Below are 21,154 nucleotides of genomic sequence, written 5' to 3'. Positions count from 1 at the left end.
TTGCTTACACGGGATGATTACAAGAAAGACCGAGTGTTCAATATTGCAGTCACAATACCCCCTGGCCATTCTTCCCGAGGGCTCGCCATGGGTTGCGTAAAAACCAAGACTTGGTTCGGTTCTCACGTTTGGGCTCCGACATGGGCAACCAATCCAAGCATTGCCGTTGCTGCTGAAATAAGTCCATTCGCTTGGCCCTCTTGTTTAACATGGTGGTCAGACTCAGCCGTGCTCACAACATGAAGCCACAACTAGCACGACGCACAAGACCCTCGCTTCCGAGTTTCAACCACTTGTAGCACCAAAACGCCCACCACTCAGCCGATTGGAATACTGCAAGCGAGTTTCTGTCCTACGATTTGTTGTGTACCGTTGAACCCGAGCGCCCGAGAGCGCGGTAGCGAAGTGATTCTGTGAGATGCCACTTCTAGACAGTAGCACTCGGGAAATAACATAAGCTGTGCAACTGTGTGTGACTGAGCTGGTAGTATCACAGCCGGGCGCGGACGGGGAACGGACAGTGATACAAAACGGAAGAGGAATCGCATACACCCCTGGACAGCTAAGGTCCCTCGCGACAACCCGGGCTATCCTGGATCAGAAAATCCTTCGTTTCCGAGGGCTTGTTCTCACCCTGACTCAGGTTACATTAAAGCTGCACACGGAGAGGGGTGGTCAGCGAGTTTGCTCTGCAAGGACCATGATGAACAGACAGAGACAGCCCAACGGACTGACGATCTTAACCCCTGTCTCGCTTCCCCCCGTCGGCTCCTCCCTGACCTCTTTTTGACTGGCCCGTGATGGCTCAACAACAAAGCAGCCCCGACTGACGATCCACGATCGGGGACCCGCTGCCGATCAACACCATCCAGGGCAGTTGGGCTGCGGGCTCATCACTCAGGACCTCCACTGCAGCATGCACGAACAGGCCCAACTATTGCTTATCGACCCTCGAGGCCCTTCAGACTATTCGAACTAGTTACAGAGACCTGGCTAACTCGCAGCTATGCAAAGACCAAGCCACCCCAACCGCAGACAGCGGAGTCTCTCTGCCCCTCCCGCATCCCGAACGCCCGAACGCCGCAGACTTCCCCCCTGACGGTACCCAATGAAAAGAAGCCAAACCAACCCCAACCCACTGACAACACATGCTGAAGAAACAACCAACAGGTCAGACAATGCAACGCTAGGCCCGCGAAATCCCTTCCAGCCCCCACCGTCCACCAAACCCGCCGACGCCAACTAGTCTATGTACATTCCGTACTTTGTAGCGATAATGTCCCCCCCCTGATCAACACACACGACCCACGCACGCCATACCATACCACGCCATCCATCCATACCACACACGTTTTCGTTACCCAGGTACCCTAGGAGCACTCCACAAAGCGACTCCTCACCGCCACCGTGCCCGCCAACCCCCCCAAACTCGCGCTCTGCATGATGTCAAAGATGGACAGGTCGGCGCCGGCCTTGAGCGCCAGCATGTTGCGCAGCTCGACCGCCACCAGCGAGTCGACGCCGTACGCGGCCAGCGACTTGTCCGCCACCACGTCGCCGTCCGCCAGCATGAAGATGTCAGTCAGCTTGCGCGCCAGCGCCCCCGCCACGTGCGCGGCTGCGTCGGGGAGGGTGGTGGAGGCGGCCAGCAGGGTGGGGAGGTCGGTGCTGTTGGGGGGCGTCGATCCTGTTTGGGGGTTGGGGTTGCCTCCGTTTTGGGAGGCTGCCGGTTGTTGGTAGGCGAGGCTGGCGAAGCGGAGGTCGCGCTGCAGGGGGGAGTCTTCGGACTTGGTGGGGCCGGTGTTGAGCCCGAGGGCGAGGGACCCGGCGTAGGGCGTGGCGATGGCCGAGCCGATGGCTGCGAGCACGTCGTCCTCGCTGAGGGCTGTGAAGCCATGGCGCTCGAGGGCCGTGATGGTCTTGCCCTGCTCGTCGTCGGCCAGGTAGCCGACCGACTTGACGATGCCGAGGTCGATGGACACGCCGGTGAGGCCTTGCTCAACCCGGTGCCGGGCGAGGGCGTCTTGGAAGGCGCCGCCTGCTGAGTAGTTGGCCTGGCTGGCGAACCCGACCACGCCGATGAGGGAGGACAACATGATGTAGAAGTCGAGGTCGTCCTGCTCGGCGAAGTAGTGGTGCAGGTTCCAGCTGCCCTGCACCTTTGGGGCTAGCGCCGCGTTGTGGTTGTCGAGGGTCATGTGTTCTAAGACCGAGTCCTGTGGGTGTCGTCGTGGTTAGCATGTGGCTTTTTTGTTTGATTTATGGGCCGTCGCAACTTACCCTGAGTTCCATTCCGCCGTGGATGATTCCCTTGATGGGCGGTCTCCTGGCCCTGGCATGCTCATCAAGCGCCCGCTTCAACTCGCCCATCTTTGAAATGTCGCAGCCGATGGCCGTGACCTCCACATTGTGCCCTGTAGCTTCGAGTTCCTCCCGAAGGCTGTTGATCTTGCCTCCGGTGTTGGCGCTTCTCGACACAACAACCAAGTGCCGTGCGCCGTGCTCAGCGAGCCAGTGGCAGATGGACCTTCCAATGCCACCAAAGCCACCGACGACCATGTAGGATGCGTCGGGCCGGAGCCTGGTGGTAGCCGTTCGGGGGATCACCTGAAACAAAGTTAGTAAAGAGCCAGTCCTCGTTAGCGTGTGACCGATAGCACATACCGGAACCAACGTTTCAGGGGTAACAGCCAACACAATCTTCCCCATGTGCTTGCCGGCCTGCATCAACCGGAACGCCTTCTCAACCTCGGAGATAGGGTAGACCGTGACAGGATGGACCGCGTCGATCTCCTTGGCCGCCACCAGCTTGACGACATGCTTCAGGATCCGGTTCGCCTGCATCGGCTTGCGCTCGCCTAGTGTGATCACGTCAACACTAGAGAAGGAGACTGCCCTGGTAAAAGCCTCCATAGCGAGGCTGTTGTTGAGCTCAAAGTCCCGCTTGCCCAGCTCCACAAAGCGGCCAAACGGTGCCAGGCAGTTGAAGCTCTCTTGCAAGAGACTGCCTGCCAGCGAGTTAAGCACCACATCCACACCCTTGCCCTCTGTAACATCCATAATACCCTGAGCAAAGGCTGTGTCGCGGCTAGAGAAGATGTGGTCCTCGGCGATGCCATAGTGCTCCATCACAAACCGGCGCTTCTCCCTCGGTGCCGACCGTCACAAACACCTTCCGCACCAACCCGCTGCGCCAGCATGACCGCAGCCTGGCCCCCCCCCCCCGTAGCCGAGCCCACATCAACGGCCGACTCACCGGGCTGCAGCCGCGCCATATCATACAGCGACAAATACGCCGTCACGTACTGGGTCGGCAGGGACGCGGCCGTCTCAAAGGTCATCTCGTTGGGGATATGCACCACACTGCTCCAGTGCACCCTCGTCTTACTGCCATAGTGCCCCCGCAACAACACCGACACACGATCCCCCGGCCGGTAGCCCATGGCCGCCGCACCCGGGCTCACGCGCTTGACCACGCCGGCGCAGTCGTAGCCCATGACCTTGGACTTGAGCTGGCCCATGGCGACCATGACGTCGCGGAAGTTGACGCCGAAGGCGCGCGGCTCCACCTCGACGAAGTCGTCCGGGAGGGGCTCGGCGGCGGTCGGGTCGTCGTCGAATGCCAGCGTGTCCAGGAGGCCGGTCGTGCCGATGGTTAGGCGGAGGGGGCGGTCCGCTTGCAGGAAGGGCTCGAGCCGCGGGGTGGGCGCCTCCGGGGCCGGGCCGAAGACGGCGTTGTTGCGGTCCGTGTCTTTGAGGTAGCGGGGGATGTGGATGATGCCGTCGCGCTCGGCGAACTCGTAGTCGCTGGGGGAGTCGGTGCCTGTGGACTCGTCGAAGAAGCCCTTGAAGACTTCGGTGATGGACTTGACTGCCTCGGGCGTCCACATGGGCTGGGAGGGGTCCATGTCGAGGGTGCCGAGGCGTTTTCCGGAGTATTCTTGCCGGAGAGACCGGAGGAAGCCGGAGGCGAGGCTGGCGAGGGGGTTGGTGCAGGCGTCGGCACCGCCCTGCGTCAGCCAGAGCAAGCCCTTGGATCTCGTGCAGAGAGTTTTGAGCCCCTCAAATTGCAGGGGGTTTGCGTTGGCGAGGATGGGGTTCTCCGTGTCGTCGACAAAGATGCAGACTTTATTGTTATCGGCCGGTGCGTCCTCGAGGGTGTGCACACTCGGGACCGTCCAGGTCAGGAGGCCGATGGAGAGCCGGAGCTGGTCGATCCAGGAGTCTGGCGCCGATGGGCCGGCCGTGACGAGAGCGATGTCAAAATCGAACTTTGGCGCGCTGGTGACGGCGGTTGATGATACGACGCTGAAAGAGTACAGCTCGTCGTCGTCACAGTCCCGAACTTCGGCTTCGACGCCCCGGAACCCAGTCTTGTGCAGCACACGGTCCCACATGGGGACAGTCAGGGACGGGCTAAACTTGCGGTCCTCTTCCTCGCCTACACAGGATGTTAGCAACTTCGTAGGGGCATGCCATATGCCATGGGGAAAGATGGAGGGAGACTTACTTCTTCCTCCCACTCTGAATGAAACTCATAAGTCGAATTGATTATCCCATCTTGTCTCTTGGACTCTCTTCATTGAAAGATACTTCACCACTCCGCGTTGAGCCGCTCTATGCCGAACGGTGTGCATGGTTCTCTCCTTAGACTGCGGAGCGTGCAGTACCTGGCGGGCCACCACGACATCATACCCTTCCTCCTCGAACCCCTGCGCCACGGGATCCATCTCAATATCCAACTTCTTATACCGCATCACCCCTTCCCACTCGCCGCCAAACTTCTCCCTCGCCTTCTCAAAAAAGCCTGACGACACGTCGGTAAAATCATAGCTCCCAAGCGCCTCTCTCCCCCTCCCATTCCTCCCCAATGCCCCCAGAATCTGTGTCGTCGCCCCTCCAGTCCCCCCTCCAATCTCCAACACCCTCGCCCTCGGATTCCGATGCGCATGCATCGCCACCAGCTCCCCGAGTTTCGCATTCGCCCTGGCCCACTTCAGCCCCTCCAAATAATACCTCGACAACAAGCCCCCCTCCAGCATCAACTCCAAGGCCGTACACTCCCCCCTCAGAATCCCCACGATCCTCTCCCCCAACCGACAAACCATCTCGCCATTCGCCGACCCCTCCCTCACCCTCTCCAACACCCTCACCCTCTCCTTCACCCCCTCCCCCACTACCCAACTCTCACACCCCTTCCCCAACCCCCCCGCCCTCGCCACCTCCACCTGCAACCGCATCCACAAATAAAACTTCCTTTGATACCCCTCCAGCCGCGCCACGTCCGCTGCCGTCAGCCCCGCCACCGCGTCCTGCATGTACAGCAGGCAGGCGCGGCGCAGGTCGACCAGCTGCGCGGCCTCGTGCGGGGCCAGCTCGCTGCCTGAGGTGCTGGCGCAGGTAGGACGGCGGGAGGAAGCGGGTGTCGGGTGCCCAGAGGGCGGTGGTGAATTTTTGGTGGGTGTGGTGGTTTGGGGAAAGGGGGGGAGGGGTGGGGCCGATGGAGTGGTAGAGGAGGTCGGTTAGGGTGAGGACGGGGGGAGTGGTTTGGGGGGTTGGGTTTGGGGGTGGTGGTTGGGGTTGGGGTGACGGTTATGGAGGTGGTCATGGTTTGGGCGTCGGCGTGGGTGAGGTCGGTGTAGGCTTTGAAGGCGTGCCCGGCTTGTGAGGTGATGTTGTGGGATATCCAGAGCTGGCGGATCGAGCGGGGGACCTTGGGCGTGCCGACTGTGTTGCCTGCGCCGGGGAGGGCGGTGTAGGCAGCTTGGAACACCGAGTCGAGTGTTGTTGGGTGGACGATGTGCTCGTGCTGGTGTTGCTTGGGCATGGTGGCTGCCGAGTCGACGACGGTGAAGGATGTGACGGACTGCTTGCCCCGGGCGCGGATGGTCTTGAGGTTTTGGAAGATGGGGCCGTGGGAGATGCCCCCGGACTTCAGGCTGGCGTAGATGTCGCGGGGGCTGATGCGGACTCGGTACGCAGAGTCATCTGCCGCTGGGGTGACATTCCATCGTGGCTTGCGTGCATCTTGCTCGCCGCCTGCGGGGCCGTACTCGACCATGATGAGGCCCTTGCAGTGGTCAGTCCACTTGTTGTCTGAGGTGACAGACTGGACTTGGAATTCGGAGTAGTCCTTGGTATCAAGCGCCCTGTCACCGCATGGACGGAGCGAGAGCTGCAACTCTATACCCTCGCTTGTCTCGGGGACAACTAGGGCGTTGAGAATGTCAACGTCCCGCAGTTGGTACCCGAGAAGCTTCCTGTCCGGAAATTGTCGGGAAGCAAGATAGGATGCGCCCTCAATTGCCATCGACAAGTAACCCGCGGCCGGGTAGATGATGGTGTTCTGGACAACGTGATCTCGGATCCAAGGGACATCGTTGATGCGGACAAAGTGCCTCCATGACGGCGCACTGAGGTTGGTACCAAGCACCAGGGAGCCCAGTAGGTCATGGGGTTTCTCTGCCCGAGCCCGGAGTGCCTTGTTCGCCCGGGGCTCGTTCCAGTGCCGGGTCTGGTGGTTCCAGGGGTAGCGAGGCAAGTCGTGCAGAACCTTGAGGCCGTGCTTCCCGTAGGGAAAGTTGACAGCGGCAAGGTTGAGCGGGTAGCTCTTCTGCATGAGGTTGCTGACCAGAGCCTGCATCGTGTCCACGGCGTTCTGCTTCCTGATCAAGCAGCTTGCGTAAGGGATGTCGACGTCCGTGAACTCGGGCATTCCCATGATATCCTGGATGGGCCCGGAGAGGGCAGCATGCGGGCCAACTTCAATAACCATATCAACAGCCGGCTCACCACCAGGCGTCTCAAAGCACATGCTGCGGTAGGCCTCCACAAAGCGGACAGGCCCCGTCAGACTTCTCACCCAATGTCCAGGGCTGCCAATCTCGTCCACATTATCCAGCCGAGCGCCGGTAGCCGGCGACGAGAAGATCAAATCCAGACGCTTCTGCGCAGGGCGGACCTTGTTCTCCATCGAGGCGTAGTAGGCATCCGCTACGGCCTCCATGTGGTGAGAGTGCCAGGCGGCATCGACCTTGAGGCGCCTCGCAAAGATGTTGTCCTGCTTCAGGAGCGCCTCGAGCTGGTCGAGACCGCACACGTCACCAGACACGGTGATGCTGCTGGGGCTGTTCTCGCACGCCAGCACCACCTTCCCGTCCGTAATCCGCGGGAGATACTTCTCGCTGTCCTTCGCGCCCAGACCGACCGCCACCATGCCGCCCTTCCGGGCGAACTGGCGGCTTCCTTCCGAGGCCAGGCCTCCGCGGGCAAAGGCGATCGTCATGGCCGAGGCTAAGTCGAGAGCGCCGGCGGCAAAGGCAGCGGCAATCTCGCCGCTCGAGTGGCTTGTTACCGCAGTGGGGTTGATCCCCCAGGCGCGCAGGAGTTGTGTCAGGGCAATCTGCACGGCAACGCAGACTGGTGTGCTGTAGTCGAGCTGGTTGACCCGCGATGTCTCCTGGTCGCGGTTGAGTTCCTCTGCAAGACGACTTCGTTAGTTACTGGTAACAAAAGGGGCCATTTCCGCAAACGTACCGATCATGTTCCACCGCGCCCCCAGCTTCTTGAGATGCGCGTCACAGTCCAACAAAGCAGCCTTGAAGACGGGGTAAACATCGACGAGCTCCCTTCCCATGGCCCACCACTGGGCGCCCTGGCCGGTGTATACGAGCCCGAGCCTGGGAGTTGAGGAGGCTTCCCTCTTTACAGGCTTGTTCCTTCCCGAATCGAGCGTCTTGACCAAGCCTGCGATGCTGCTGGCGGCAAACGTCGACATCCAGGGGAACTGGGAACGGCGGTGGCCGAGCGTGTAGGCCAGGTTGTCAAGGAAAGCCTCCTCGTCGGCGGGGCTGACCGATAAGAGGTGTTTCTTCAGGTTATCAGCCATCGCTTGAGTCGCCCTCTCGTCCTTCCCGCTAAGGAGGAAGATGCGGGAGCGGCCCGGGTCCTCCTCCTCCTCCGCCATGCTGATACCGCTGTCTTTGCGGGAATGGCCGTGGTGGTGGCCGTTCGTACCGTTTGTGTGCCCGTTGGTGCCATTTATGCCATTGGTGTGACCATTCGCGCCGTTCCTGTACCCGTTTGTCACGCCATTGCCGTTGCCGTTTGTCGGTGCAGAAACCGGGACGGCGCTGGCAGAAGCGGCGACAAAAGAGTCGAGGCTCTCCATGATGACATGGGCGTTGGAACCACCATAACCAAAGTTGTTGATGGATGCTCGCCTAATACCCTCCGGCTCGGGCCAGGACTCGAGAGACGTGGGAACCTGGCAATGGTCAGCGGGTTATCTGGAATATTCCCTATTGTGGGAGTGTTCAGCGACGAGGGGGTGCAAAAACACGTACCTTGAGGTTCCACTCATCCAGATGCAGCTTCGCGTTGGGCTTCTCAAAGTTGATGCTGGGTGGAATTTGCCCCTTTTCCAACGCCAGTGCCACCTTGATGATAGCCGCAACGCCGCTCGCCGTTTCGGTGTGGCCGATATTTGTCTTGACGGAGCCGATGCGGAGGGGCTCGCCGTGCGTTCTCGTGTCCTTGAAGACAGAAGCAATGGCAGCCACCTCGATGGGGTCCCCGGTCGGTGTGCCGGTGCCGTGCGCCTCAAAGTAAGTCGTCTGTGCCGGATCGAGGCCAGCTCGCCGGTAGCATTCCCGGACGAGGGCTTCTTGTGCCTCGCCACTCGGCGTTGTGATGGTTTCTGTCTTGCCATCCTGGTTGACGCCACTATCTCGGATGATGGCGCGGATCGGGTCACCGTCCCGGAGAGCGTCGTCCAACCTCTTCAGGACCACCGTCGCGGATCCCTCGCCGCGCCCGTACCCGTTGGCGCGGCTGTCAAAGGCATATGACTTGCCGTCTTTAGAGATTAATCTGGAGGCTGTTAACAAACGTGGTTACGCTAACACGTGCGTTCGGGGACAACTCACGTCATAGATGACATGGCGAGAAACATGTCGGGGTTGAACATGACGTTGGCACCGCCCACAATGGACATGTTTGACTCCCCTGTCTTCAGGCTCTGGCACCCCTGATGCAGCGCCGTGAGCGTTGTGGAGCAGCCAGTATCGACCGACATGCTAGGCCCACGAAGGTCAAAGAAGTGGGAAAGTCTGTTCGAGGCCATGGCGGCGCCTGTCCCCATGAGGAGGAATCGGGGCAACGCATCAGGGTCACGGACGAGACTCTCATGGTAGTCCCGGAAGAAAGACCCCGCGTATACTGATGTGTTTGACCCTGCCACATCTTGTAATGAGATGCCGGCTGATTGTGCTTGTGTCAGCTAACAAGCCGGGAACATAGTGTTCCAAGGGGGGATCATACCGCTCTCTAGCGCTTCGTATGTTGACTCTAATTGGAGCCGAAACTGAGGATCTAATGCCTGCTTAACGTTAGGAGAGGAATTTTACGTGGCTGCCCAGATTCAGGGCAAAGAAAATGGGACATACTGCTGCTGTCTCGGCAGACAGACTGAAGAAGTTGGCATCAAACAGGCCGACGTCCTCCTTGAGGAAGTGGCCCCCAACAACATTTGTCTATTCCATATCCCGTTAGCACTCCACAGGTAACCATCTAGAGAAGCTCCGTTGTCCGGTACACACCCCATTCAGTTTCTCAAAGTTCGGGTGATGGAACCCGTCGATATTGAACCGGTCCTTGGGGATTTCGGACCACGCACTGCGCCCTTCGGCTAGGAGATTCCAAAGCTTCTCGGGGTTATCGACGTCGCCCGCGAATCGACAACTCATGCCAATGATGGCGATAGGAGTGTTGGCTGCCATTTTTGCAAATATGCGTATTCTGCCCGGGTGTTGTTGAAACAGAATTAAGAATCCTCACAGGAGATAGCCTCAGATAGGGAGCGTTACAGTCAACTGCCGGGAGAGGAGGTGTGCTTGGTGGAGGCTATATGTACGGGTTCCATCCTCACTCCACCTCTTTGATCACTCATCGAGTGGGAACAGATCGCGATGCCCAGGTCGCACACCTGCGGCAGAGTTGCTCGGCATCAACTTCGTGTTACTTTCCCCTCTAGGTTTCCCCTCCTCTCGCTCCCGAAGCAGCATTGATGGTCGGCCTCATGCCAGTGCTGCTGTTGGTGATTGCGCATCGCCTGTCTGAGGAGCTAGTCAAGTTACTCCGACCGCCTTATCGAGTGCGTATAAACTCCGACTCAGCTCACGAACCCACTCAGCTGGGGAGGTTCGCGGAGAGTAAGACCGGGGAACCCTGAGGGAGAGTGGGTACCCGAGACCTGGGGAACGCACGTCATCGACGTTGGGCTCACTGCTGAGAAGCCTCCGAGAGAGGCCTGTCATTGTCCATTCCGAAGCGTCTTGGACGTACGATGTTGCCGGGGGGCACCGGGGTAGACGGCGGCCCACTCCGCTGAGAAACTCCGGACTCCCGGAAGATGACCCACTTTAACTCCGAGCCCGTTCAGGGGGGAGGCCGGGGGAGGCACCCGGGCGCTATTCCTTTCCTTGTTGAAAATGCCAGTCGACCAACCGTCGACCAACCCAGTGAGCTGAGACAGCAATCTCTACGAGATCTGCGAACTTGCATTCGACTATTGAGATCCCTCTGATCCCCCTCCCGTGTCGCCGTGGGGGTCCTCTGACTCGCCTCTGGAGCAAGCTGAGTGGAAGTTCGAGACAAATCCGGCGATTGCCGGCGGGATCGCGGTGATCTTTGGGCGTTTGACGAATAGTGCGTCCCTTTAGCGAACTTGGCGTGCAGATCCTTGCGGCAACAGCCCTACCAACTCGTCTAAGCTCGTCCACACCCACCCGCGCCCGCAGCCGCCACAGTGTGCCTGTCGGGGATCCCATTTCCCGGCTTTCGGGCGTCCAGAGCCGTCGGGGTCTCGGGCCAGATGGGGAGATCGATGGTGAATGCCAACCAACACTGTGTTGAAGTTGATTGTGCCTTCTCGATCCAGTCGGAGTCGGCGGTGTAAGCGTCACACAACAGCATCAGTGTGTTGCTGTGATGCTGTCTGTGTGACCCTTCCTGTCTCAACCGGAATGGGGTCGCTTGGCCGCATCATGACCAACACTGCTTGTGTTTCTGACTGTTGGGTCGCAAAGCTGGGCAGACAAGGGCTGCGACGAGAGTCAAGAAGAGATCTTCCCACTCCCTGGTATTTATAGAGGGGCAGTTCCAAATCCCCCCCTTTTGCAGTGAGACATACTGATGCCGATGACGATGCCGCTAGAGGGGGAACTGGCTTATCGGAGGTTTTGCTATGGCCCTTTTTCCTCGTTTTGGCCCCCGCAGAAAGCCCAAACACGCTGTCAAAATTGCAGTGGCTTGAGTCGGCGTCGACCTGGGACCCGGGGCTTGTCGGAGGGTTCCTCAAGGGCAAGTCTCGCCAGGGCTGCAGCCAATCGATGGTGTTCCGCGAAGCGGATCTCGATCGAAGCTTTGGGGATCTCGGGAAGGCGCAGCAAGCAGTGTCCAGTCCGGGAAAGGTGCCGTCGATCCATCTGATGCCCTTCTGCAGACAACGGCAACCTGGGGGCTAAACGGGCATACCAACAGCTGACGCAAACAGCAAAGATCGGTAGCTTGTTTCGAGCACCTTCACGGGCCTGCATCTCATCCGGGTCACTTGCCTCTTTTTGTGCTCCCCGCCGAGCAGGGTTCCGCCGAAAACTGTCGGCCCGCGGCCGCGAGCCGTGCACAAGCAGCACAACTCCCTCCCGGACGGTAGGTTTCCCCTGTCTTCCGGTGAATCTTGCAGTTTGACATGACTTACTCGTATGTCCTATGCATGCATATGTATCCGGCCATGTTGATCACGGCCCAAGCCCCCGAAGCCCTCCGGGCTTTTCTGTCATCCCAGATCCCTCCTCTCCTTCCCGTCTTTGCCCCCTTTCCTTCTACTTACCGTGTGTGACTCGTTGTTGCCGTCTAGACCAATCTCCCTCTGTCAGACCATCTCGATTCTCGGTTCCCAGCGTAGCACCGACCACGATCCACAGCCAAGATGGTTACCCTCGAGCAGATGCGGTCTTCCAACGCCCGCATCGCGGAGTCTCTCCCCGCGGGTATGGTTGCCGTGTTCGTCGGCGGCACTAGCGGTATTGGCGAGGCCACCATGAAATTGTTCGCCAAGCACGCCGTCGAGCCCCGTATCTACTTTGTCGGCCGGTCGGACCGGGACGCGGGGCGCATCATCAAGGAACTCACGGCCATCAACCCCGAGGGCCAATATCACTTCATCCAAGCCGACCTCTCCCTGTTGCAAAACGTGGACGCCGTCTGCCACGACATCAAGAGCCACGAGGAACTCATCAACCTGCTCTTTCTCACAACCGGCACCATGGTGACAGGCAAAGGTACTACCCACCCCTGAAGAAGAAGGATGAACCAGAACATGAACTAACACACCAACCCAGACACCCCAGAAAACCTCTACTACCCCACGGCAGTAACCTACTACGCCCGGATCCGCCTCATCGCTAACCTCCTCCCCCTCCTCCAAAAAGCGTCCTCCCTCCGCCGCGTCGTCTCCGTATTCGGCGGCACCAAAGAAGGTCCCGTCTGCGTAGGCGACCTCCAGGGCCGCTCCCTGGGCCTCCCCCCCCGCATCACCAAAGACACCCCCAAAGAAACCACCACCACCACACCCAAAGAGACCACCACCAAGATCACCAAACCCTCCCCCCCAACCTTCCCCAACACCACCCCCAAACCCCACCCAGCGCACCTCCTCCAACTCCGCGCGCACACCTCCTCCCTAATGACGCTCGCGCTCGAATCCCTGGCCCTCGAAGCCCCCGACGTCAGCTTCGTGCACGCCTTTCCCGGCTTCGTGCGCTCGCACGCGGGGCGCTCCGTGCGCGCCGCCTCGGCGGTGGGGCTCGTCCAGGTCGTGCTGAACAAGGTGGTCGGGCCGATGGTGACGGTCCCGTTGGCGGAGGCGGGTGAGAGGCAGCTGTTTGTGGCGACCAGTGGACGGTTTCCGGCGAGGTGTGGCTGGGGCCCGCCGGTGGCGGTGGCGGTGGCGGTGGCGGGGGATGGGGGGGAGAGGGGGAGGATGGGGAGTGCGAGTAGTCATGTGTCGGTGACGGCGGGGGTGGGGTTGGTGGAGGGGGAGGGGGTTGCGGTTGCGAGGGGGAGTGATGGGTTGGTGGGGGGCGGGGTGTATTCGGTGAGTTTTGATGCGGAGCCGCAGAGTGTGAAGGTGGAGGAGGCGGTGCAGCAGTTGAGGGAGGGGGATTTGGTGAGGAAGTTGTGGTTGCATACTGTGGGGGAGTTTGTGAGGGTGACGGGGACGGAGTTTGTGTAATGGTCGGACGGGTGGGTTGACGAGATCATGATTGGTTCGGCTGGGGTGGGGATAGGACTGGGAACGGACGAGCTTTGCTGGCCTAGGTAGGCTCGTTCTTTTGTTTTTTCCTTCATATTAGTAGGGTTCATTTTGGGATCCGGCGCTGCTGGGTCAGGTGCTCTGGATCCCGTGTAATTTTGCAAAGAGTTGTCTGATAGCCCGGCTTTCTTTCTCCAATTTACTTCGTACAGGGAGTACTCGACGACGGTGGTCTCGTCTGGCCGTCTCACCGGAGGATATTCTTTCAGTCTTACTCCCAGTGCCTCGAGGCCTTGTGGTCGGGCGTATAAGCCCGTTGAACATACCAATTCGGAGTCTACAAATCCATTTTCTTTCCATCCAAGTTAACCACAAAATGAGGCTGTTGTTACAGGAGTTTCACGGAGGCAGGTGGCTTGATTCCTTAACAAATGTGGCTGGGCTGAGTGCATGTGCAATGTATATCTCCCCAACCTCTAGCTAGAGGATAATGAAAAGACGGACACTCTAACTGCGGAAGCGGAACGAAAGTGGTTCAACTGCCCAAGAAAATGCCCCAACGCTAAGCACGATTGTTCAGCAGCCTACGGCGTTTTCCTGAATGGAACTGGCTTTTCTGGCTTTGGCTTTATTCTTCTCAATTCCTTTCCCTTTCTAAGTTCACTGACGACTGCAAGTGAACGCTGGGGTGCCCCGAAGTTGGCGAGTATGTCGAACCGAGGTCCGGATTGTGGTCCGTCGCAATATTTTGAGGCTCGGAGCAACAATGTGGGGCCTGGGAGGTTGCAGTGACAGAGAAATCTATTGATAGCTCAAGCGAAGTCAAATCAGGCTTTGACGGTCGCGGTTAGGGGATATTCTCGGCGCCGAGCCGGCTGCTTACGCCCCTGAGCGCCGCAGACGGACGCACTTTGTAGGGGGTGAAAACACTCCGACTCGCCAAGAAATCATCAAGCCAGATGCGGCCAATCTGTTGTGCCGCCATCACCTGCATGCGGCGGGCTTAGTGCTACGTCAGTGGCTGATGGCAGCTTGACTTTTGGAGTTCTGCATGCCCCTGGGGTTTCGATGGAACCCCAGGTTTAGATATGACAGCAACACTGACTCCATCTGCTCAGGGCATGTGTTGTCCGGCCAGATAGAGATGGTCAGCATCAGGTGTGTTAAAACTTGTTGCTGTTGCCCAGTTTTTCTTCCTACCCCTTGTCATCTCTAATATCTTCTGGGACATGTTTTTTGCACATTTCCTCCCCGAGTCGCCTTTCCACGGTTGACAAACGACCAAGATGCCTTGAGGACTCCTACGACTGTATTCTCTCCTTTTTTCTATCTTTCTCGTTATTGCAGCGTTCTTGTCTTGGTGCCCTTTTCTTTTTCGTCATGGATACCCCTACCTTGCACCAGGAGGTGGAGCTCTTAGGACTCCTCGGGAGGGTGGCAGGGTTGATATGCATCCTTCCAGTCTGCTTGGTCTTCGGCTCATATGCCTTCATGCCGCGTATCCGGACAGCGCCCAACACGTTCCTAGTCCTTGCGTCTATTGCCAGTATACTGGGTTGCATCGCTTGTATCGTCGGCAGCGAGGGTGTTCGGCAGGGAGTGTCAAGCCCACTATGTCTAAGTCAACACTTTCTGCTAGATGTGTAAGTGCTACTCTTGGCCGCATTATATTCCATGCTAACCATCTCAAACCAGGTTTGCGTTGTCAGGCCCTTTGTGGTCTCTAGCGCTTGCAGTTCATCTGCTCATCGTGTTAGGTAGAGGGTCAAAACAAATCCAACTTCGACAGTGGGGTTGGGCATACTGCTTCGTCTGTTACGGAGGACCACTGGCTCTTGCACTTTCCCATTTGCATGTGAAGATGCCAAAGGACGTTAGACTGCATAGCGATGTTGAGGTATGCCTATTCTCTTGAACGGTTGATTCCGTCTTTTCTCATCATCCTATAGGGTTGGTGCTGGGGGTTCCCTGGGCAGGACATGCTGCAGATTTACATCCCCGTCTGGGGGAGCATTGGCGCCTCGCTCATCATCTACCTCGGGGCGGTCGGACGTATTCTTAGAAATACCCATCACAACAAGAAGGAGTGGCAGAGCTTTCTCTCCACTCGTTGCTCGACGAGTTCCACTTTGCCTACGGCAAGAAACACAGTCCCATGGAGGGTGAGTAGATCACATCCTTTTAGGAAAAGGCCCACGTTGACATCTTGGTAAGGACTCAGTTCTTTCACTTAGCGACTGGCCCCTTTCTCCGAGTTCTGGGGGTGTCTTATTCGGCACCCAATGCGCTGAAGCGAAAGCAAGTGGCCGTCCTCGCCCTGTCACCTATCCATCACCCGCATATCGGCCGTCAGTTTCAGCGACGGACACTTGGCTTCATAGTGCCTTTGCCGCTTGTCCCCGGCCGGCCCCTACACCGCCTCCGTCCAAGGGACTTTTTGTGAGGAATATGTCGTGGCATGCTAAAGTCGGGGATCAATATTTATGGACCGGCCTCATGTTGGCGGGCTCGTTGCTCGTCACATGGCTACCAGGGACCATTGGCCTTGGTTGGAAACTAACTCACCCGGAGTTGCCTGCCCCATTAGGATTCCGCGCCACGGTTGCAATAATGCTTCCGCTTCAGGGGCTGTGGGTTTCTGGGATATTCTTGACCTTGAACTGGAAAGATATTCGCCAGGGCACAATCAGGCCGCCTTCACGTACTGCAATTAGTGGTCTTCTGGAAGAGCCTCTGCTCCGGCTCCGTGGAACCTCGGTGTCATCAAGAGGAACGGATCACGAGGTGGAAAAGGTCAAGAAGGACCTGAAGGTGACAATACCGTGGAACCGCCAAACGAAGAGCGATGATTGGGACTTTGTCGATATTGGGATTCCTTCACGGGCGAACACAGTCACACGGCCGAGGCCGAACAGTGAGCCGGTAATCTCGCCGCTGCTCCCAAGCCCGGTGATCAGGCGGAATGGCCTGTGGTAGGGCTTCGAGCTAAGTCGAACAATAGACACAGAAAGGAAATACTTGTCTATAGAACAACTGTTACAAATGTGGTATGTTGAGGGGGGTGTGGTGGCCAGTTGTTCCCGGAATTGCAAGTCATTCTACTGTTTATTGAGATGCCGATACCCCCTCCCACATTTGACATATCCTTCATGTGAGAAAACCAAAGATAATCTCTCCTGGCTCCGTCCGTTCTCCTAAGATGTGCCCTCAGCCTTAAAGCCAAACCGTAACCCGCCATCCCCGTTCTATCCCTAAAATAAACACCAAGAGCCCCAAAGCAAGCCACCAAATGCAATCCCACGGGCAGAAATCGCAAAAGAACTAACTAAAAACCCAACCCCAAACCCCCTTCATCCCCCTGCCCCCCCTAACCCCCCATGCCCCCTCACCAAACAGTCCTCTCCCTCGAATAATACCGATACCGGCAGAAGTAGCCACGATCATAGTGCCACGGCTCTGCCAGCGCCGTCCTTCTCACACATCGGTCGCACTCGCCCTCGTAGGTGTGGCCCCGCTCGCTGAGCATCAGGTGGCTGTAGGAGCGGTCGCAGGGCAGGAGGCGGGTGCGGCGGGGATGACCGCATTGGTAGTAGTCGGAGTATTTGTGGCACATTTCTTTTTTGGCTGGGTGGTGTGTTTGTTTTGGTGGGTGTTTGGTGGGAGTTTTTGGTTGGGTGGTGTTGGTGTTTGAGGTGAGTTGGTTTGTGTTGGTGTATTGGATTTTGTTTGGAGTTTAGAATGCGGAGATTCGGAACTTTGGAGAGAGGAGAAAAAACGCAGCCAGAGTGGAAAAGAGATGGGAGACATGCTGGCTTTATACTTTTTGGGGGGCAGAGAAGCTTCAGACTTGCTTGAGTCATGCTCTCCGAGTTGCCATCGCCATGGTCACCGGTCTGCGGCCGATGTACCACAGATGGTTTCACCGTTCTCGGTCAGGCAAAAAGGGAGATTCTCATGATTGGAAAAGATCATGCAGGCGCATCGGGATTTAGTCCTACAAAGCCTGCATGTAGGTAACCGTAAAAACAGTCCCATCTCATTTTCGTTTCCTGGGCTGAGCTTAGCGGCGGCCTCACCAGACAACACTTAATCTCACAGGTATGACAAGGCTTTCTTCATCCTGTGACCATGATAGTCCTGAGCTTGAACCAGGCTGTCGGCTGCAGAAATTAAAGAATTCAAGGCTCGCCCGCACTCGTTTAGGGTGCTCGTGCAGCTGAGTGGGATGCCTTATCTGAAGGAAGCAGCCGAGGCTGAGACAAAACGCTTTTCACGTTTTCGTACCTGCGTTAGCAAGATGGGAAAATGGTTTTGTCATTGGTAGAAAGTTACCAACAGTCTAAACGTGTGCTGCACCCATGGTACCGGAGTAGAGGTTCGAGCACCGCCACGATTTGACTGGAGAGACGGCGCATGGCGACATCATCTGTGCCTCACCACCGCCCTGCCACTGTGGGTGATCCTGCCAAGAGTAGTATGTAGGTACGAATTTGGTCTTTTTGTTTCTCTTATATTCTTCTTTGCATAATTTGTTGCTGCAACAACCCAGATGAAAAGGTACAATGACTAACTTGGGTCTGTCAGCCGACCCCTATCCTTCGGTGAGCAAGGTGTGGCGGCCTGGAGCCTAGCCAACCGGTTATTGGTTTGTGAAAGGTGTCGCATGAATTTGCAAGGCCGCTGAGAATAGGTACTTCTGTGCGGAAAGGCCATGTGGCTAGGCTCACACTCGTCCCATCTTTGAAGCCAAGGAAAAGGGGCATGGCGAGTGAAGTGACATCACCGAAAGCTGATCCTTAAAAGAGAATAGATCTCACAATAAATATAAGAATTTGTTAGTGATAACCCCGATCATTTGTATGCCAAAATTTGATGTATTGATGGTTAATGGTAGCGTTGACAGCTGAACCGGATGCGGTGTTGCTGGAAATTAAGTCACTCTTACCATCCAAAAACCAGCGAAAACGGCAAACTGTAAACAGTGGCCTTGGTTTACTCAACCTTCACTCTTCCGGTGGAATGTAAAAGCAGGATGGGTACCTTATTTCATCCCCCACCACTTTCGAGAGTACCAAAAGGTCACACACAACTGGTGCTGTGCTACACCGTCAGGCAGAAGAATCATGAATTCCGTCCCTTCTCTACTCGGCCTTGTGAGAGCTGGCACAAGCTAGATTTCCTGAAACCTTTTGGTCAGTTACTTTTGATGTCTGGTTTCACATGAAGCTTGTTCGAACCAACTCCGACTCCATCTCTTGCCATGAGATCGCGCACTCGACTTCCCCAATCACGATTTACGACCACGGCAGGACAGATCAGCCCGAGAGCCAATACTCGATAGCCATTGACGGGATTTCAAATCACACAGTCATTGCCGATGAGCCCTCATCTTAGGAGGGGAGCGAAATACCTCATTCTCGTTCCCTTTCTTGTTTTGGTCTACGTCCACATTAACAAACGCGACCACATCCGACTCCCTGCAGAATTCACCCAAGCTATTGTGCCCACCATACTTGGTGCGCCGGGTCGCCGTCCGAACCATCATGGCCCGACCGATTGGTGGATCGAGTTCTTCACGCGACTGACGACGACCTACGTCAATGTGCCTCCAGTCGGTGTCAAAGGACCGGCAACGGGCTATAACTGGCGACCTGACATCGACTCCACGAGGCCTGCGTTAGTTCGGCTAACGTACAAGACAGAAGCCAAGTTTCGCCAGTCCCATGCTGCCTTTATCAAGCAGCTGCCCGAATTTGCGAGCCATCTCCCCTACGAAGTTGGCGCCACTGGCATTGTCACGACCGCCGGTGCTTCCAACTTTGGGCAAGCCGTCTCTCTCGTCCTCCTAACGCGACAAACAGGCTCGCAACTCCCGATACAGATCGTGCTCGATTCGACGGCGCCATGGGTGGATTTCCTCTGTGTCCACGAAATGCCCCTTCACAACGCGACTTGCCTTTACACTAGCGACATGTGGACAAAGCTCTACCCATCCATCACCATCAGATTCCAGCGCTTTCAGTGGAAATCCATTGCCCTTGTCTCCTCAACCTTTCAAAACGTCCTTTTCCTCGATGCCGATTGCTTCCCCGTCCTCAATCCCGATTCCATCTTCGAGAAAGGCGCCGAGCCGTTTACATCCGCGGGCTTCATCACATGGCCTGATTTCTGGGCGTCCACTACGTCCAGTTTGTTCTACAAGATAGCGGGTGATGTCGAAGTGCCACTCCTCACGTCGCGGACCACGTCGGAAAGCGGCGTGATGGTCTACGACAAGGCGCGGCATGCCGACACCCTGCTCCTCGCGGTGTACTACAACTACAACGGGCCGGCGCGGTACTATACCATGTTGACGCAACATGGCCCCGGAGAGGGGGACAAGGAAACATTCTTCCAGGCTGCGTTGGTATTGGATGCGCTGCGGGAGAAGGGGGTCTACAACCCACCGACTGAGTGGATGAAACCAGGCGTGGGGGTCAAGAAAGGATACTGGGATGTCAAGACACTGCCGCAGGCACACGGCCGAACAGCCAAGGGAAAGAAATGGAGGGGCATGTTCATGCAGCAGATGGACCCGGCGGAGGACTACCGGACAGTGATGGCCGCTGTGGAGAAGGCAGCCGCTGACGACACGCCCTCTCCCAAGTCAACCACCAACCACCTTCTCAAAACACCAAGAACCGCACCCGACCCGGCAGTGACGGCCTACATCACCAACTCAACCTTCCTCTCCGCCATCGGCAACCTAACCGTCACCCCCGACACGTCCCGCTTCATGTTCTTCCACCACAACGGCATCAAGCCCGACTTCACGCGCCTGCTGGACGCAAGCGTGGGCATGCAAGCAGAGGGGGACGACGGGCAGCCGCTGCGGATGTGGGGAGATCCGGACTGGATCGTGGCCCGCACGGGGCAGGATGTGGAGAAGTTGTGGTGGGAGGCATCGATGCGCGTGTATTGCCAGCCGGCGATGGTGGAGTGGTGGGCGGGGGTATGTAAGGAGATGAAGAGGATTTGGGGAAGGGTTTATGAGTAGAAAGGGGGTATAGAATAAGGGGTGTGACGGATGGATAGTGGTTACTTTACTGTATGGCGAATTGTCCTTTTTCACTGTCATGTGAAAGTGGTCAGGGAACATGACTGTGACTCTGAGTACCTGGGCACTCCTGTATAACAAACACAACGCTACACACCCGCTCACATTCTCCTCCCACACCCTCCTCTCCCTCTTCTCCCACTTTCTTCCCACATCCATCTCCTAACACTCTAATACCCCCTCTCCCGATCCACCAAATTCACCAATTCCTCCCCCCGCCCCAGCCTCTCCAAATTCCCCTCCAAAATCGCCAACACCCTCTCAAAATACCTCGTCGACGCCCCCGACACATGCGGCGTGACAATCACATTCCGCATCCCCCACAGCACATGCCCATCCGGCAACGGCTCCGGATCGGTCACATCCCAGCGCCGCCCCCCTCACCAACCCCCCCTCCAACGCCTCCACCAGCGCCTCCGTATCCACCACCTCCCCCCGCGCCACATTCGCCACGAACGTCCTCCCCTTCCCCTCCCCATCCCTTTTCCCCTCCCCCAGCACCTCAAACTCCGCCCTCCCCACCAACGCCCTCGACCGTCCCGTCAACGGCGCCGCCACCACCAGCAGATCCAGCCCCGACCGCAAAAAGGCATGCAGATCCTGCGTCTCGGCGCCCGAAAACCATTTCGCCGGGAGCGTGCCGTCCGGGTCGCCCAGGCCGGGCGGGGCCCAGAGCGGTCGCGGCGGGAGTCAGGGGTCGGGCGCGCGTGGAGAGTGTACGCGTGTACTCGCATGCCGAGCGC

General features: G+C 57.6%; 4 protein-coding genes across 4 annotated transcripts; 3 read left to right on the top strand and 1 right to left on the bottom strand.

Annotated features, from left to right (window-relative positions):
* Positions 1–1,370: 1,370 nt before the first annotated feature.
* On the bottom strand, positions 1,371–9,779 carry CHGG_05147 (uncharacterized protein; the record flags this gene model as incomplete). Its single annotated transcript, XM_001224360.1, has 12 exons — positions 1,371–2,216; positions 2,281–2,607; positions 2,665–3,077; positions 3,137–4,441; positions 4,511–4,524; positions 4,696–5,383; positions 5,536–7,479; positions 7,537–8,266; positions 8,346–8,871; positions 8,928–9,280; positions 9,447–9,533; positions 9,600–9,779. The coding sequence occupies 12 exons, from the start codon at positions 9,777–9,779 to the stop codon at positions 1,371–1,373; spliced, it is 7,413 nt and encodes a 2,470-aa protein (XP_001224361.1).
* A 2,210-nt stretch (positions 9,780–11,989) lies between these two features.
* On the top strand, positions 11,990–13,294 carry CHGG_05146 (uncharacterized protein; the record flags this gene model as incomplete). Its single annotated transcript, XM_001224359.1, has 2 exons — positions 11,990–12,341; positions 12,402–13,294. 2 exons carry the CDS (start codon positions 11,990–11,992, stop codon positions 13,292–13,294), a joined length of 1,245 nt encoding a protein of 414 aa, XP_001224360.1.
* Positions 13,295–14,928: 1,634 nt separating this feature from the next.
* Positions 14,929–16,291, top strand: CHGG_05145 (uncharacterized protein; the record flags this gene model as incomplete). The annotated part of the gene is made up of 4 exons (XM_001224358.1): positions 14,929–14,958; positions 15,105–15,212; positions 15,265–15,477; positions 15,530–16,291. 4 exons carry the CDS (start codon positions 14,929–14,931, stop codon positions 16,289–16,291), a joined length of 1,113 nt encoding a protein of 370 aa, XP_001224359.1.
* A 2,244-nt stretch (positions 16,292–18,535) lies between these two features.
* CHGG_05144 (uncharacterized protein) lies at positions 18,536–20,351 on the top strand (the record flags this gene model as incomplete). Its single annotated transcript, XM_001224357.1, has 2 exons — positions 18,536–18,682; positions 19,059–20,351. 2 exons carry the CDS (start codon positions 18,536–18,538, stop codon positions 20,349–20,351), a joined length of 1,440 nt encoding a protein of 479 aa, XP_001224358.1.
* Between the last annotated feature and the right edge of the window lie 803 nt (positions 20,352–21,154).

The sequence above is a fragment of the Chaetomium globosum genome, genomic scaffold (genome assembly GCF_000143365.1).
Source record: "Chaetomium globosum CBS 148.51 scaffold_4 genomic scaffold, whole genome shotgun sequence".
In the NCBI taxonomy this organism is placed as follows: Eukaryota; Fungi; Ascomycota; class Sordariomycetes; order Sordariales; family Chaetomiaceae; genus Chaetomium; species Chaetomium globosum.
Note: the sequence above shows the minus strand (reverse complement) of the source record. Positions and strands in the feature narration are given on the sequence as shown.